The 19,447-nt window shown below is 43.4% G+C and overlaps 1 protein-coding gene across 2 annotated transcripts in view; it reads right to left on the reverse strand.

Annotated features, from left to right (window-relative positions):
* Window positions 1–19,447, reverse strand: part of NCOA7 (nuclear receptor coactivator 7) — a 70,703-nt gene that overhangs the window by 26,233 nt on the left and 25,023 nt on the right. For both annotated transcript variants that reach the window (XM_088530314.1, XM_088530315.1), the window contains exon 3: window positions 18,459–18,712. In XM_088530314.1, coding sequence (XP_088386440.1) covers window positions 18,459–18,712 — 254 coding nt within the window. The remainder of the gene's footprint in view (window positions 1–18,458; window positions 18,713–19,447) is intronic.

Below are 19,447 nucleotides of genomic sequence, written 5' to 3' on the forward strand. Positions count from 1 at the left end.
CTGCCTGGGTATAAGGAGAGGAGGGAGGGCTGCAACACCCACACACACGGTAGCGGCAGGAAGTTCATGCTGGCCAGTGCCATGTTTCCTTTCTCAGCAGAAGTAGTAAAATCTGGGGATTTTTTTCTATCCTCCTTCTCTTTTGAAGAGGTATTTGCCATACTTTCCCCTCCTGGAAAGAGAACACCTGAAGCTGTCGCTGTGTCAGGAACCCCCCTGCAGACTTACCCACGCAGGCCGAAAGGCGCTCTCTCAGCGTATCGGCCAGCCTGCCACAGCCCAGACCAAACACTTCTGGTTCCTCTGCTGCTTAATCCCAACAACAACGTATTCTGGACACCATCCCTACACTAACTATCTGTGATCTGACCGGGTACTATTCCAAACCACATCAACTACCTGAAAGGAGGTTGTAGGGAGGTGGGGGTTGATTTCTTCTCCAGAATAACCACTGGTAAGACAAGAGGAAATGGTCTCAAGTCGCACCAGAGCAGGTTCAGGTTAGACATCAAGAAGAATTTCTATACGGAGGGAGTGGTGAAGCCTTGGAACAGGCTGCCCAGGGAAGTGCTGGAGTCACCATCCCTGGCAGTGTCAAGAAACATGGAGATGAGGTGTGTAGGGACACGGGCACTTAGAGTTTAGCAGGCAGGGTGCTAAAGGGTTTACGGTTGGACTTGGTGATCTTGAAGGTCTTTTCCAACCATAATGATTCTATGGAATCACTTTAAATCGTAGGTTTTTTTTTTTTTTTTTTGACTTCTCTCTTTTTGTAATTGTGGATATAAAACTCTAAAACTGTAAATAAAAAAACAACTCATCAGATCCCCAGAGGAAAAAGTTCCAATGAATTCATTAAATCCAAGAGCTACTGCTCATCCCGTTTACTGTACATGTATAGCTAGACCAAGGTCACAAACTAAACTCCTCATGAAAGGTTACAGACAGAAACTCCAGCAAAGACAGCACAACACTAGTGTGCCACTTGCCCAGTTCCCTCATGCTCTCTCATCTTCTGACACGATCTGCAGGTGGTTTTGCTCTGGTGGTGGCCCCATGGGTACCCAGAGCACCACCAAGGCATTAGGGAGTGCAGCCAGGCCGGCCCTCTCAGTACCCACCTTCCTTTCAGACATAACTGGGTGGAAGGGAGATGCCTCCTCCCAAGCTTTAAAATAAAGGCAGTTGGCTGCTCTTTGAACTTGAACATTTGCTTAGTGGTACAGCGACTGATGGTTCTGCCTCCCAGGTTTTTCCTGCACTGCACAAATGCTGAACAGGGGGTATTACCAATCTGAGAACTGAAGAGGTGTTCATGCAAATTTAATCCTACTGCATTTGCAAGAAAAGGGTAGAGTGGGTGGACTGAACATCTCTGCATTTTCAGGAAACATGTAAAACAAGAATTATGTAAAGACAGTAATATTAATGAGCAATGAAAATGAATGCTAAGTGAGAATAGGCAAGAAAATATAGGCCTTTTAATAGTTGACTGGACTGTATATTTTCCCCCCTTATCAATATATTTATACCTAATTCAGTTTCCTAGTAGATCATTCACATTTCATTTTGCAATGCTGTGGGAAACCTTACCAAAAAAAAAAAAAAAAGGTAACACAAAAGAGTAACACAAGAATAACTTGGAAAGCAGCTACTGATGGAGTATGATAAAGAGGTCAACCAGTGTATCATCCAAGAGACCTTGACATACGACAGGAGAGTTACACCTCTGCAGCTACGCAAACAGCTGTACAAACAGAACAGCCGAGGTCAAGAAGAGTTAACAGAATCTTGGGCCGCTCACACCGAGACACGACCTCCCAGCGCAAGGAGATACCGTAACCATTAACTTTAGGGACTAACCTGCTGGCGGCTGAAGTCAGCAGCAGGTTGTGCAGTGCTAGCAGGGACAGCCAAACCCCGCCAGAGAGTTTCCAAACCATCAGACCGGCCGGCACCAGAAACACCAGTAGGAATGTCAATGTAGCCAGGGGCCACAGCAGGCAAAAAGAGAGGTACTGCCTTGCTCAGTAAAACTATAATGTCGCCTTTCTCATCAATATCCATCTTCTATGCAAACCTTTAATAAGCGCTTAGGGAAAAGTGTTAACAGCAAGATGCGAATACAGCAAGCTGTCTTCTCCCCAACTAGTCCCCTTTACAGAAAGCAAGGATTTCTTCAGCTAGAGGAACATCCACAGATTTGTCCAGTCAATTTTAGCCTTCACACTCTCCTACAATAAAGACCTCCAAAATGTCATTACCCGCTACATGAAGTACTGCTTCCTTTCTTTTGCTTTAAAGATGATTAATTCCACTGAATACCCTGAGTAATCTTATTTTAAAGGTGAACAAATGGTCATTCCTTGTTCACCTTTTGTATGCAGTTAATGACATGGCAGACCTTTGTATCTTCCCTTGGTTGCTTCATTTTTTCAGGCTAACGCTACCATTCCTTAGACTCTCTCCTACCTCTTCGATTCCACTGGCTGTTCTCCAGTGTACGTTTTCTTCTTTCAATACATCCTTTTGGAGATGGAGGAAGGAAAACTGCACACAGTGTTCAAGATGCTGAAGAACCATGAGTTTATACAATGTAACGGTGGTTTCCTTAAAACTGTAACATACTATTCATCTTTTTCCACATCCCGAGTATTTCATTGCTGTTTTAAGACACTGCAGTCCCAAGTGACTAGGACCCACTTATTAGGAGAAATAAAGCAATGCAGCCACTACAGTCTAGCCAATCAGAACTAAGGAGTGAAGGCCTGGCTTGCAAATCTGGACTGAAACAAGTTCAAGGGAGATAGTAATCGCTTCCAGTAACCTTTTATGGTTATAAAAAAGCACTGATACGGAACCAAGCTAACAAAGCTTCCTGAATTGTTATCTTCCATACCAGTGAGTAAGGCCTGATACCAACCATGACGATAGAGATGCATGCAAGTACAATAAGCATCACTTAATTCATTCGAGAGAGACACGAAGACCTCAGGAATGTGGAAGTCCTGCACCCATCATGACCATATCTGTGCTCTGTAGTCACAGAAACTTCCCTCACTGAAGAACAGCAATTCCCAGAGCTATTCCCAAAACCCAGCCATGAAACACCCACAGCTTGAACAATTTCCCACCATTTTCATTATCAACAAATGGCTGTGATTCTACCCTATTTTCAGGTAAGTTTTTTAAAGTAATGAAAAAGTCACCAGGCTCCCAACAAAATCGCAACCAGTCCAGAGAACTGATACAACAAAAGGCTGCTACTCCTGTCTAAATGAAGACCATATTTTAACATATTTGTAAATAAGAATTTGGCCACTGATATTCCTTTCTACATGGAAAATTGCAAACACTTGCAAGAGACTTAAATCCCCCTCCTAAGCAGCTACCTACCTCTCCTTCACAAAAAAATTAAAAAAAAAAGAAAGTGTTTTTAGCTGCTCTGGGTTAAACTGGAAAGGCTCAGCAGAACAATGCTGCATATTTTTAAGAGTTCATTATCATTTGAATGTGCTGCACCAAAGTGTGAAACTATCTTTTTCCATAGACTGAGGTCAACACACCACAGTATCTTTTGCCATTCTTCCCTTATAGCCTCTTAGTGCTTCGCATCAGTGCACTGGGTGGAGGAAAGACAAAACCTCCACTTTGGGCAGTGGGGTATTTTGGGGCACTGGGACTCGCAGCGGTGACTGCACACTGCGTTTCCACAGGAAGCCCTCGAGCAGAGAAGGCCTCTCCATCAAGACTGCCCCACGAGGCCGCCCTGTCAGGGGACGCTGCCACAGTCCTCTTTGGTTGGCACTTCACGTATCAGGCACCACAGACCAGCAGGACTGACGCAGAGCAACAGACAGAAGAGCTTTAGGGAAGGTGCAGGGTGTGTGAGCAAAGGACACAGAGGATCTAAGCAGGTCTCATGCTGGAGATTGAATGTTGTGGTGCATATCCTGCCAAGCTTCCTTCCTGGGAACTTGTCTAAGAAGTGAGAAGGGAAAGAAAAATTTAGTTAAAGAGGTCACTGAGGTTTAGGAAAAGGAAAGACAAAAACAAAAACCACTTCATATGCTCCAACTGGTGAAAGAGTAATTTTGCATATTGAGAAAATAAGAAAAAAACAAACAACAGTGAGATGAAACCAGGAAACCAACACTTTAGCTCTAAATCTAACCTGAAAAAAAAAGAACGGCAATAGTTGGAACATATTGAGATTAGGGTGTTGCCAAAGTGGCATGTCATCCAGAAGAACGACTTAAAATGGGGTGACTGGAAAATTCTATAAATTGAACTCTACTGTGAAAAAGAAAAGCTTAACAGAGCGGGACGCAGTGGGGATGCCCCATAAAGATAGGGGTGAAGTTCCTTGTGGTCTCTGTGTTGTCTGATGACGCAGGAAGGATTCAGATCAACAGATAACTTATCGGATAGAAAACAGACCTACTATTTGCACATTAGGCAGATAGAGGTCAATCCTTAAGAAATAGGTGGTGGGGATGTTTATCAAATGTCATGGTTTGCATACATTATTCTGCATGCAAACCCATACAGAAAGGCTTTCACGTACCCGTTGTGGTGATGGAGGCTGCACAACTGTTCCCTGCTAATGGGGAGTGTTGATGGGCAGCGAGCTTTACCCTCCAGCTCCTATAAAATTCATCCCCAGAAAAGGAGATGGGCCTTTTTTCTGGGAGCTCTCTCTCACCTTTTCCCAGGTTTCCATTTTCAGTGTGAATACTTTGGGTCATGGGGAAGGGGAAGGAGAGAACACAAGAAGTGAAGTCATCTTGTAGGATGCAAGGTTATCAGGGTAGTAGGTTTCTGTTAAAGCAATTGACATAGGTAGAAAAATGTGAAGCCTTTGAGACCGCAAACCCACTTTTCAGGTGAGAGGAGCAGCATTCTTGCAGCTAAATACAAGCTCGGGAGTTTGGTTAGGTAATATCAGCTGGGAGGAGTTTTACCAGCTGCAATGACCCATCTGTCTCCCCTTGCCCTGAAGAAAGCTGGTTGCACACACTTTTCCTCTGTGTTAGAGAAGCAACAGATCTTGTGGTGCAGATGCCGGGTATCCTTAGCCTCTGTAAGACAAGTTGGCTCCAGCAAACATCTTCAGATGAGACAAAGATCACATTCCCTTTCTCATTTGAGGCAGAACCTTAACATACATTGAGGTTATTTTTAAACAGTTGCTTAAATTTCATGATATAATTTTGCATGTTTCTAGGGAAGGTGATGTAGATAAATATAATTACCCTGAATGCTTTCCAAATAAGAGAGAAATTCACATTTAAAGATGGGAAAGGAAAACAGCTAAGAGAAAGCAATCTTATTTTGCCAATCACATTTTGGGGAATATTTCACACAATTCTTAAGGCAAGGTCAAACCACAACCGGACCACTTCCTTAAGCAAAAGTTTTGCAGACACAAATGTGCAATCCTCCTTTCACAAGGAGCTACACTTAAGGCTGAACTAATTTAACAGCTCACTAGCTCTGAAAACAGAAGATTTGTTCTCCCTCCTCTCTTTCTCCTGCAGAAAACCAACAGATGTGAACTGCATTACTGAGCAATATAGACTCTGCTCTTGGAGAAGATGTAAGTGATATTGAGATAGCAGTTCTTCATTTTGGCCAAAATTTTAAGTGCCCAGATCAAATTTTCTGTGAACAATTTAGGACCCTGAAGCAACTGCATTTCTTCTGAAGATTTTACACCTAAGCATTTTAAAATTTCACTTCGTATTTTTTGTAATTTACCGTTCATACTGCCACACTACAATATTGGAACACACTTGTCAAAACATTTCCAATATATCAACATACATGTCAAAGTGTTTGTGAAGCACAAGCAACAAGCCACATCAAAACCAAAAAACAAAACCAGGGACTACTCAGATGCCAGAAGTTCAGCACAAGCTGTGCAGGCCTCTGAACCTTGTCTAGGACCATAATCTCGGGAACTCAGCAAAGAACTTTGCTGCAAGGGTAGTCTTCCTTCACATTACAAATCACTTTGGTATCTTGAAAACTACAGGAGGTTTGTTATTCCCAAAATTTGTTTACTGCAGCTATACAAACAAAGGACAGAAATAAAAGTGGTAAAGGGATTCGAAACTAAAACTGGGGAAAGTAGTTTTCCCTACATGCTAGGTGGATATATGAAGAAAAAAAATGCTGACAGCTCTTAAATTAGATAAACAGATCTTTCCAAATAACTGTAAAAGCTACCAGCCAACATTCTGAGCTCAAAAGCGAAACAACTGATAGTCAATTCAGTTTACGTAGAAAAAAGCATTAATGGGATGAAGCATCTCACCCATATGTAAATACCTGAAAGAAAAGGAAAGTGGCAGATGTTGAAAACCACCTGATGTATGCTTAAGGAGTGTAATGGAAATAAGACTCACACAGCCACCAAACTGACCTCAGCAAAATTGCAGTGGCCTGGAACATCAGTTTGATAGATCACTTACTCATAACGTAAGAAATCCGTGGTTGTGTAATGCAGTACAGTTATACCAAGATATGCAGAATTTAAGTTTCAAAGGACTTACAAAGACAAACCGCTAAGAAGCATATGGCTTTTGTGCTCTGGATGCCTTGAATCTCACATCATTTAACAAATGACAGCCAATTCCTCAGGGCAAACGCAAGCGTATGGTTTCGTAAATCAGATTAACAGCCACTAATGGGGAAAGGACCTTTTTCTCCCTGCCACTTATTTTTGCCTTGGGCTCTGGCTCTCATTTCATACCAGAGAGAGTCAATTCAGCTGATTAAAACCGAAAACTAATTCATCCAGGAAAAAAAAAGTGATTTCTAGTTTTTACTGGTCTTACTCAACTTACCTCTTGATCAGACGAATGCAGTGCCAGCTCAGGGGCAGGAAGGCAGAGCAGGGACAGAAGCCCAATGCCTCCCTTTTCAGTGGCACCAAGGAGTTAAATTCACACTGATGAACATCTAAGTTTGCTATCGCTCAGCTGTGCAACAAAACCCTTGCCCAGGAAAACTAAAATCACCAGGCATATGGAGCTAGTCTCTATCTAGCCTGGGCTACTTCAAGGAAGAAATTTAGAGAAGAAAAACATCTTTGACGTATGAAAATTGGGTTTCTATTAAAGATTGTGAAGAACAACCATAAAGATTCAGATGGCATAAACAGACTAATTTTAGCACAAAACATGATGGTTGACACAACAGTAGTAAGGAAGAGTAGCAGACATGGTGGGAGAGGGGGATAAATTTCCTTAGTTTTAAAATGAAGCAATAAGGAATTCTGTGAAAAAGTTACTATAGCTAAGAAATAGATTCTGTGAATAAACTGCTAATATAAGCACAATAAAATTGCAACTTAAAGCTCCCGATGGCAGAGTTAATACTCCTCATACTACATTTTCTTACATTTTATGGACCACTCTACCATGAGAAACATTCATAAGTGAGGTTGTAGACTGAGCAACACTACCTGAATATAACTCTGCTTGAATAACTTGGAAACATTGCACCAAAACTAGTTCTGAATTCCTTGTTTCTGAACAGCTTACCTTCTCGACTGTGTTTTGAAAAGTAAGCAGCTTCCCAATTTCAGTTTCTATTCATTCTCTATGAACCTCTGGCAATTCTCATTCCATGCCAACCTAGACAACCTTCCCAGGGCAAGGTGGCATCTAACCAAGCTTGGCGTTAGCACTGGGAGAGAAGGGAGGAGGGCCAGGAGTGTGGTAAAAGTTGCCCACATCACATGTAAAAGCGCTTGGGTGGTAGTTCCAAGCCCTATCTCTGTTTGCAGTAGTGAAACAAAAGGAGATCTTACCACACAAAGCTTTAGAGGAGGGCAAAAACATTCAGAAATAAATCTATAGAAGATTTGGGATAGGCAAGTGTTTGCTACGTGTCTCCCCTTTCGTATGTACTAGATTTACCTCATAGATGTATCTATTTAACTAGGCACAGTGAAATTCTGAGGCCAGTTAAATAGGTGTAACTGGGCAGCACAGGAGTAACTGTGACGAAGGAAGTGACCGTTGGTTCCACCAGAGACGCCGGCTCCCACACACTGACCTAGTTTCCACTTGCCCCGGCACTGTCCTGCCCTGCTGTTACCTCGCCGAGCTCGAGGGCCACGGAAGGATGGACTTGGGAGCACGTTACCCACCTGCACTAGCCGCAAGGCAGACCAAAGTCCTACCCGGTGTCGACACCACCACGTTAGATTAACTGTTCTCGGGCACCAAACACCACACACTTTGGCTCGGTGCTTTATCCCCCTTCAGAGCAAACATTTATCAACAAGCCACGCGAAGAACAGCCTGCGAGCAATGGCCGCCCAGCACCTAAGGGCAGATGAAACAGCTGCTGGCTACGAGGCCCACAGCTATCAGGAACGCAATTACAGGGCGTCCAGGTACACAAGAGCTATCTTTAACTTCAGAAGCACAGATAACAGCCAGAGCTAAGATGCAGCAATAGAAACTTCAGCCTGAGATTTCAACAAGCCCGCTGGGTACGCAGGTGGCCCGTACGTGGTGGAAAGCTCCAGCGCCATGTTATTACATGCTCAGCAACATTTGGCAATGGCCCGTTCTAGTCCTCCACTAGCCAGATTTGTGTTACACAAGCCAGCTTGCCCAAGACTGTAGCAAGCTCCACACCAAGAGACGTCCTCCCTTCCACAGTTTGGCTTTATTGATATCAAAGAAAACTGCAGGCTCCACATTAGAACCTGTTCCCATCATCTCTCTTCGCTGCTTCCAAATCCTAACCCAAGAGCATTCAACCTGCCCCAAAATCCCTTCCGTTTAAGGGTTTACCTCTAAAACATTCTCCTGTTGAGCTTGTGTAGTACGAAAGGTCCCTTTGAATGAGCTGGTACAGCCAGGTGGAGTTGCAGGATGAATTTTGTGCTTTGGCGGAATTATCAGCCAGTAGAGAGTTTTAGCCATTTCATCGCATTGCAACAGCCATCAACCAAACACTTAAAAGATCGCTGTGAGAGAAGTCTACACTCTAAAACTTGCAAGGTGAATTGCACGAAAAATAGAATAAATTATCCAATTAACACTCTTCCCGTGTGAATTTTCTTGATAACAAAGAAAATCAGAATAAAAATCCACATGTGTTCATTAAAGACAGTAACAAGGAGTCTGTTAAGTGCTGCCTTGGATAGGGGGCACCTTAGATACCATTCTTCTCATCATCAGCTGCATGTGAAATAACTTTTCAGGCTAAGCTGGTCACCTGCAAGATGTTTACTCCCCACAGGTTTCTGTGGCAGCAATTCATACACCAGAATATAAAATACAGTGTAGGTATCATGCCTCAATTTTTGATCACATCACAGAAACAGCTTGTGTTGCTGGGAACTGTAAGAAGAGAATTACACTTATCTTTAGATCAGATACAGAAGCCTTTCACATTTTCTGTCAAGCACTTGGCTAGGCCATCAGGTAATTGATGTTTTTGTGGTCAGGAACCCAATTCTTATGCAAATGCTACATCCTGTTTTCAGTTACTGGCTTAAAAATATATATATTTTCATATATACACATGATACTCTAAGGGAAGCTCTCATACTCGCTATCTTTCTCAAGGCTCTCCTGGTACTCATTCAAGTTTTGAAATAAAATGGAGAAGGAGGAACAAGAAAATATAAAAACCTTCCTCAAGAAACATGCTTGGCACACATCTCCTCCAACAAAAATCCCTAAATTTCAGATTGCTAGTTAAGCTTTGATTTATATTTTAGGGAAAACATCAGATAGGCTTATAAGACTAAGCAGTGCCTAGAATTTACCTTTTCACGCATTCATTTTTTCCCCCCAACAAAAACACCTTGGCAATGCAAGGCTTTACGCATATGACTCTGCAGAGCTTCTCTGAGCAGAGACCTGGCCCCACTGGGGCAGGCCCAGATTTGGACGCAGTCCCAAAAGCGGCTTAACTCAGCCCGTGACAAAGCGGCTGCCAAAGGGGCAATCACCACCGGCCCCTCCGGCCGGCAGCCTCGAGCTGGCCGAGGTCGCTACCCGCCCGCCCTGCAACAGCGGCACCGCGGAGATCCTGCAGCTGCGCCCGTGAGGACGGGCAGGACGGGCAGGACCCCCTCTTGCACGAGCTGCATGGCCTGAGCCCGGCCTAAGCTCCAAAACAAAGCGCAGCCTGGGATAGATGTGGTTACAGCCAGAGCTTGTTTCAGGCTTCTTATACAAAGAGGGAGAGGGAGAGGCTCAGCGGCTGTTTCAGAAAGTGGGGATGCAGAAAGCAAAAAAAAAAAAAGAAAAAAAAAGGCTCAGCGAGGTTTTATGGAAAGCACTGGGTCTAGGAAGGCTATGGCAGGACTGTGGAGAAGAGCAGGAGTGGCCCATCAGCTGGCCTCTGGTCTGAGAAACAGCTTCTCAGCAGGCCTGTTGAGTTAACTGTCAGAACCTAAATATATTCATCACAAAACTACTGCTATAAAATGTCTGTCTATTAAATCAGGATACAACATTAAAAAAACTAATCTGCTAACAGATCAGGGCTGAGGGAATGTCTATTTAGGCATCACAAAAGATACACCCACATGCTACATTAACACTCCACGTACTGTTTTTATCCATTTGTTTTGCTCCTTGGACACAGAATAGCTTCTCTGTAAAGGCTCTGCCATTTAAACTTACAGGCACAAAAACTCTTCCCTTGTTTACTCATTGATAATTTAGATATAACAAGTTAAAAAACATATATGAAAATCAGAAACATCCTGAACATTCAAGCATGTATTGCTGCTGCTGTGTACAAGGACGACAGCAGCACGTGACGCGCTGCCGCCTGCCCGCGCTTGGCACAGCCCTTGGGGAGCTCCAGGGAAGAGCAGCTCGGCCTACACGAGACACTGATCCCGAGCACGGTCTGCTGAGTCGCATCCCAGCCACGGTGACAGACTGATGAGACAGCAGGGAACGTCAGCTGGCAAAGTTGGGAGCAAGAGCATTACGGAATTTATAAAAACAAAAACACACCCTCTGGCTTAACCTTGCATTATTATTTAAACACAGGCCCAGGTAGCTCTACTTTTCACGGCATATAGATTAATTTCCTGCAGCATATTTCAAACAAAATACAGGAAGTGGCTTCAGAAGAAAAATAAAAGCCTTGGGGATACCAGGTTGGAGTTACACAGACTCGCTGGGAACAAGCAAAGGGAGCAGCCTATGCCTGCAGGCCAGGAGATTCACCCCACGACTTGCCCAATAGCCTGAGGCAAGCAGGAAGGACCCAGGCCCTGTGGTTTTACCTCCTTCCAGAGGGGAGGACCGGCAAGTGGCAGCCACTGAGCGGCTCTGCTGGCCCCAGGGGGCCCTACGGGGCTCGTTCACAGGGTCCCACACGCCTGGACTTCCCAGCAGCGTCTGCTGTCTGGTCACAGGCACCCAGAACACAAGGATTTAAGTGCACTTCTAAGTGCATTTAATTAATTAAATGCATTTAAGTGCATTTTCTGTACCCTGCTGCAGGAAGCATCGAAAAGCAAAGTTGGCAGAAGGTCCAATCCCTCCTGCCCTTGCAGGGCATGCACTGACCAGCCAGGGCACCCAGGAAGCCAAGGACTCGCCAGGTACGTGCGCTCCGACCAGTTCCTCCACCACTCTCCTGCCTTCCTCCCGGGGCCAATTTTCAGAGCTGTTAAGTGTCTCTATTTAAACATAATTAACAGGCTAAGTGCTTGCTCTTCCAGAAAATTCAGGCCCCGGGTAAACAGAGAGCTCTTGAAAACGCCTATCATTTGTTCAGCAGAGATCAGCTCTAGCTGCTCAAACACTGCTCAGGACGAGCTCTAACCTGACCTTTATCAAAAAGGTTGCAAACCTTCACTGTGTTAAAATCCTGCTTTGAGGAACTGCTGCGGTAGAATAGAAATTCTTGAAAATATCAAATCCCGGTATTTTGCCCCAGTGATAATGCTAAAGCTCATACACACATGCAGGTAATTTAGGATTAAACTCTGGATTTTTTTTCTCCTCAAGAAAAATTACAACAGTTGTATGAGGCAGTTATGGAGTCCCATGCAACTCCTTCCGGTCCCCAAACATTTGCTCCCTCCTCTAGCTGGGCTAGACAGGCTTGCACAGAGTTGCACAGCAAATAAAAGTCAGAGAATCTGAGCAAAAACACCCCCAATATGCCAGCACTGGAGAAGGACGGAAAGGACAAGCAAAACTCCCACATGATGCTTGTCCCAGCATCATTAAAAAAAAAAAAAAAAAAAAGAGTTAGAGAAAGGGTGTTCTACAGTGAGAAGACTACAGAAATAAAAGGAGGCTTGCAGAAGGTGGGCAGGGATTGACTGTTCACGGGTCCTTCAAGAATAAGGCCCCAGGGCCACCAAACAAAGCCAGCAGGAGCCAGGCTGCCCTTGGTGCAGATGGCAGTAAACCTATGAACTCTTTGCCACAGGATATTGCAGATCCAAAAAATCTGCATAGGAACAGGCAGAGCCTGCTCCAAGCATTTGGAAACACAAACTGCAAGCACATCTCAGCCTCCCTCCTCCCCTAGCTCAAAACGGCTGGAAGATGGAAGAACATTAGCGGGGATGATTAGATAAAACCCATCCTGTTCTTCATCTGCCTCCCAGACATCCAGTCGTGATCACTCTTGTAGAACGAGGCCCTGGCCTGACATTCCCAGCAGCTCCTGAGCCTCCCTCTCATTCTTCTGCATCCTAGAATCAGGGACACCAGACTCAAACACAGCGTTTCGGGAGCAGTCACACCATAATTCCCATTATTCCCTTACAGGCAACTTTCAAGTGCCAACAGCATTCCCTTCCACCATGATGATGCTCCGCAAGTTCACACTCAGTTCAGTATTCCCATCACAAGCTTAAGTAATTTTTCAGAATTAAGAGATATTCCCCTCATCTTGGAAATCTTTGTTTTCAGCCTAGTTGTAAGACATACAAATTTTGCATGTGCTCAAACTATGAGCCAATTCACATAACGCAGCATGAATAATTTGCTTTGTTTACAGTTCTTCCAACTTTACAAATTCCAGCTGTGCAGATGGATAATTATGCGATTGTTCACATATAAAAGTATTAAGTTGTGGAGTATGAGCAATCGATCCCTTCAGAAATAGAAGCACTTGCTCAGTCAGCCTGCCCGAGTGAGGTGTAAACCCAGATTCAGGGCTCTTGATGTTCCTGCATATAACCTTGAGGGCCTCACAAAATACTCACCTGTTATATCTGCAACATAGTATTTATAACATAATTGGCCTTGACTGACGATTTGAAAATTAAAGAAAGGAATATCAGGTCTTACATCATCTGTGTTTTAAGGATTTCTCGGGAGGAAGAAAAAATAACAACAAAAATAATAATAAATTTAAAAGGATCATGAGTGTTTTTAAATCAACCCTTAAAGCTCCCATCCATGAGCGGACAGATTCCCAGGAATGTGAATACATCACCTATTTTCCTCTCTTTATAAAACCATATAAACCTCACTTCAATCTAACAACAGGCTTAAAGCTGCTCAGCCTTCAGGCTTCACTGTGAGTTTTGAGGTACCTTCCCAAGGATTACACACAGCGTAATATAAATTTCACTCAAGAAACACTAAGGTATTTTCATTTTAATTTTTAGAAATAAATTGCACCTGCTGCTCAGATCAAGCAGATGTCCTGGAGACAAGGGCGTTTCTTCTACAGTCTGATAGTTTCTAGTAAGTGCCAATTAACACCTCATCTTAAACTTAAGATATTATCACCTTAACACTGATCCACTGGAATTCAAGATCACTTGTTCCTTACTCCCAAACAGGTGATCTGACACTGATAACCCAATTCCTTGTCCACCTCATCCTTTCTAAATGGTTCCAGTAAATGATGCTAATATACCAAGTACGTGACACCTCCCATCCAATCCATATTAACCCCATCCTGCTTACCCTCATAAATAAGGCATTACACAAACCCCTTGTTATACTGTCAATGCACATACAGACATATAATAATACAGACACATAATAATCCCTTTTTCTATTGCTTTGCTTTTGAGACCTTGATTTTGGAAGAAAATTTCTCCTCTCTCTTTTCACTCCTCCTTACACATGTTTCTTATCCCATTTTTTTTTCCTGTCTGAACCCACACTGAAACAAAGTTACAATAAAGTGGCAAAACCTTGGAAAAATTCAGACTTTGTTCTTCTTATCATTATAATAAAAAAGGGTAAGCACACTTTGTACATTTGTGAGTAAATCACTTGGATTACTCCCAACAAAATACCTTTCAGCATGAGCAGGGGTGGCCAAATCAAGTCCCCAGTGGTTAGGACTGATCAGCATTAGACAGTTGCCAGAAAGAACTCATGCAGATTTATTTTCAAATGCATTTTTCCTTTTTCATGTTATAAGCAGCACCTTACTCAAGTCCTCAACTGAATCCTACTGTGGAATAGCCATATTTAAAAACAGATAGTAGAGAATCTACAACACATTAACACAAAAGTCTCAGCTGTCATCTCAATATATGCTGAAAATTCCTCTTCAGAGCAATTGCTTGTTTAGAAAATAAGCCAAGGTTTAAAAATTCTTATGCAAAGCTGGTTCCATATGTGACCCACTTTTTTTTTATTGATTTAAACTCTGGCTAGATTTTCACTGCCTTGGAAGCAACCTTTGACTTTGAACCTGACAGCAGGCACTCTTGGTCTCTCAATTCTGTGCTGATCAGTGCAGATCTGGCCACATCAAGCACTGAAAACCACAGTTTTTCTGTTTGCAGAAGGCCATATTTTCATGTTTGAAGGTCTTCATTGGCAAAACACAAATAATAATCCTCATCCTGTTTAGCAACTCCTGACAGGAATCCTGGTTTTCCATCCCAGAAAGGTGAGCTCTGCCCTCGGGCCAAGAAATTGGAGCCTCTAGTCTGCTGTGGCTGCAAGGCAGAGCTCCTGCAGCTCGACCTTGCATCCGCCAAAGTGTTTCAAAGCCTATGACTTTGAGGGGAAAGGAAATGAAACTAAGAAAAAAAAAATGAAGCTCAGCAATTCAACAGCTTCCAACAGAACTTTCCACGGAGAGTGCATCTGAACTAAGTAGGCAGGTCCCAGAAGCAGGTCAAGCCCTAAGCAGGGAGGACACGGCATCCTTGGCGCTGGCTGCGGCAGCCGGGAGCCCAGCCGAGCACTGTGCAGCACTGATACACCCGCAGGCGTCTGAAGGAAAACCAGGGCAGTGGGAAGAGCCGAAAGGGCAAGATTAAGCTAAGCCGCTGATGGCCTCACAGGCAGGAGATGCGCCAGAATGAAGGGGGAGGCTAAGTGCCATCAGTAGTCAGCAGCACCTGCGCCTCTGTGCTTTAAGGCAAGCAAAAAGGGCAAAATCTGACGCTTACAGACGGAACGGCAGAGCTGCCCCCCAGAATTACAGAGCCGCTGAAGAGCGGTACCATCGCAAAGGGAAAAGATGAAGCTTCCCAGGAGGAACCTTCGGCAGCGGGATCTGTTCAGCCTCTTGGCAGTGTCCCAGGAGGCACGACCGGCCGTGTCCCCCGTCGGGAGGCTGCAAGGCGCCCTGTGCACGGAACAGCCCTGCGGAGGCAGAGCGGTGCCCGGGGCTCCTGGCTGCGGGGTGCAGCAGCCACGGCTCCGCGATGCCACCCACCGGCTGCGGGCAACAGCACAACGGGGCACCTACCCGGCGAGGAGATCTTCCGTAGCTGCACCTCCACCTTCCTCAAAGGAAGATAAAATAAAAGAGAAAAGCCTTTTAACCACTCTTTTCCGCAAAGCGTGGCAGGGAGCATTGCTGTCTCCAGCTCTCTACAGCCTTCAGAATCAGCATTACGCTTATGCTACTGGAGAAGAGGGATTCACCACAACAACACAACCCTCCCGATGGAAAATAAGGGCTCCTGCATAAGTCCACTGAAAGGAAGGACATTCAAAGTGGAGTAGCAAGAAAGTCACTGCCAGCATTCACAGATTCATATGGGCAATATAATGAAGGGACATGTTGTGTTAGGAAGAAATTACAGCGAGATGTAGTATTCTCACCCTGTTTCTCTAATAACCATAAATAAAGAAGGATTTATGACCCGGCAAAACATGAAAGAGAGATTATTCAGAGGACAGAGGTCTTTATTCTGTCAGGCTGACAGACATGACCTTTCCAGGCTCACAGCAGCTTATGACAGGAGCCCCATTAAGCCTTGAAATAAATGGTGTGTGCAGCACCATACTAACACACATGGCGCAGGGCTGTAGCTGCAGCTAATGCATTTTCCTGCTCACTAGGAAGGAAAGCCTTTCAGCAAATGCAAACATAATTTAACTATTAATTGCAATATGATTTTTTTAAAAAAATCTATGTATTAAGTCAAAGCTAAATAACTGGAAAGCAAAACAAAACAAACAAGCAAACAAAACCCCAAAATCTCAAGCCTCTGCAAACACACCCAGAAAAAAAGCATTAGGGAGACACTATTTTGGTCTAAGCATCTCAGAAAAGTAAATAAAGGACAACTTGGAGGGAGGAAATCACACGGAAGGAGATCATTGTATGTATATGCGCTTATAATCTCAAGCGATGAAGACGGTGCACTGCCCACGCGCCCAGGGTTTATCCGCGCCAGCTTCCCGTGGGCTGCACCCACACCTCGCGGCACAGCCCCAGGCATCCTGCCCCAGAGCCAGCGCGCCGCGGCCGAGGGAGCCGCAGCGGGAGCGCTAAGGGCAGGAACGCCGCGGTGACCAGCATTTCCACCCAAGTTACTTCATTGGGATAGTCACATAGGAAACGTCCAGCTAGCAGGCTCGTTTCACAATCGAGACTTTCCATCTCTCTCAACTTTCACTTCCACAATTTTGACACGCGGGTTGGGCAAAAGTCTTTATTTAGGAGCAACTGAAAACAGATTTTAAAAAACAAAGGGGTTTCTCTGCAGGTTGTGCCAGTCAGGTCTGCGCTGAGCTCAACAACAGAACTAAGGTCTTGGGTTAAAGCACTGCACAACCCAGAGGCTTCAAAACATCTGTAGGAGAAAAAGGATTTAAAATTCTCCCCAGCAGCATCAGTCTGCACTAAACGTACTAGCTCTTAAACGTTCATGTTTAATCGTGCTGGCTGGATCACAGACCAGGGCCCCGAGCGCTTTATTTCCCCCTTGGCAAGCCCAGACGCTGCTCAGGGAGGGCGATGGCACCGCTGGGTGCTGCCCTCGCACGTGTCCAAGCTGCCTCCTGCCCCCTTTCCCCCGCTGCTCTCCAAAGGGGAACCCGGCTGTCACCGAGTGCTTCACAAAATCACCAAACACTGCAAACATTTGGCTACCTCACGAAACGCTGAATTCCTTTAGAGAAAACAGAAATTAAATCACTGCTTTTAGCAGAAGCACTTCATTACCCATACAGCAGGAGTTTATATTTTCATGTGACGTGTTAATCAAAAGAAAAAGTCCTAAAAAACAAACAAAACACCCCCAGAATCGCTAGCTTCTTAACAAGATATGAATGGCTTGGACATTCACTCCTCATACAATCCTTTCTGTTCTTCTTCTAAAGACTTTATTCAAGAATGCTGTAGTCAGAACTTGAGACAAAAGGAAAAGCAATTTTCTCTTAGTTTCCAAATTATTGATTTTGTTAGATTCCAAGCTGACAAAAAATCATGCATCAATCCATAAAGCACTAATCTCTTGTGCTTGCTGAGAGACATTACTACAACTTTTTTTTTTTTTTGGTTAAGCATATGTTGCCTCACACGAGAGGATCTTAAGATGGGGACTAGTCTGCACGAGCCAGTCAGCCTATTAGGAAAGAAAAGAGAAGTCTGCTTCTGTGTTATTTAAACATATTTGTTTGCCTTTTTTTTTTAATTCCAAAAATGGATTTTTTAAAAAGATAAAACTTTTTAAGAGCTTATTTCTATAAAATAACAGAGAAAGGTTGGAAAAAAGAACATCTCGTAAATCACAACTAAGAAAGCTTATTTAATAAATGATAATTCAGAACCACAAATAGACCTGTTTTGCAATCATGTCAGAGATACTTAAGGAATCTGAATTACTTGCAAAAATGGAGCTAATAAAGGTGCTTATGATCAACAGAGGTACAGGTGCAGATGGAAAAAAACCCTAAACTTCTCAGCACGCAGCACTTTTGACTTCTTGTTTAAGAATGCGTAGGTTAATTTACATTTTCGTTCATACTTTAAAAAACAAACAGAAGCTAAGTATTTAAAAAAACAGCAAAACTATTATTTGGTGGTACCTGAAACTGAATACGAACTACGACTGAAAACTTATTCAGTACATACCCACTTGCAAAATGAACAACCTTCCAAAAAAAATCTGAGCTCCGGTGCCATAAAACATTAAAGGCAAGTCTTCAAAACAATCCTTTATCTGAAACACTGGCTGTTGAAACAAACACATTTCAAAATACTATAGATTTAACACAACTTACCAGTACTATAATATCTTTTAAGCTCTGTGCGCCTGACGTCTTTCAGTTGATTATACTTTTTCTTTTTCTTTTCTTTGTCCGAAGCAGTTTCCTTTTCCCCAGCAAATCTACAGTTGTCTTCTGAAGAACTGATTTGCTCCAAAATGGCTTTACTTTCATCATCTTTCTCAGAAGAAGTTTTGGAAACAGGAGAACCAGGGGAATTGGCAGAGACAGTCTCGGCGTTTTGCTTGGTTTGTCTTTTCTTTTTCAAACTAAGCAAGAAGAAGAAAAACCCCACATTAGAATGTAGCTATCCTGTACAGATTAACTCACTTGCTAAAGTTACTTAATAATAATTCTATATCAAAATTCATTACGAGGCGATAAACACACAAACACACACATTTTTAACAGGAACTCAGTAATTAATATTATCCCAGAGCTTACTCTTCAATCATCATATCATTCCAGGGGTACTTTCTGAAAAAAAAAAAAGTAAAAAATAAAGTAAAATTAAAAAGGAAGGAAGTTTTGTGGTCATTTTCCCTGTTCTTCCTTCTTAGTTAAAGGATGAAAGGAAACTCCAGAAGTTATTTTCTGTATTTTAAACCAAACAGCTAGATGGAGAAACAAGTGACCAAATAAGATTTTGAAGATGAAGCTTAGGATAAAGTAGGAAAAAACGTTCTAATGCAACAACTAACATGCTAGTTTCAGAGTCAACTACTTCTGCTACGTGAACTACTTGTTTTCATATAAACTTGCTACTTATTTCCATTTTATCCAAGGTTATCTACCACTGGCCACCCATTTTCATCTCCATCTGCTCTTGCACAGCCCTCATCACCTGTATCCCAAGCGCCATCCAGCAGCTCCTTAAGCAAGGTGGCTGTAAACTGCCCAGAAACCCTCCTCAGCTGCGAGAAGCATTAATTTGCAAATCTTTAAACCTATCACTATAGCAACAAGAGCATTTTCTTTTTAAAGAAGCCTTAAAACATAGCTCA

This window comes from Tinamus guttatus, unplaced genomic scaffold, assembly GCF_059628265.1.
Source record: "Tinamus guttatus ecotype Peru unplaced genomic scaffold, ASM5962826v1 Tinamus_guttatus_pri_ptg000366l, whole genome shotgun sequence".
NCBI lineage: Eukaryota > Metazoa > Chordata > Aves > Tinamiformes > Tinamidae > Tinamus > Tinamus guttatus.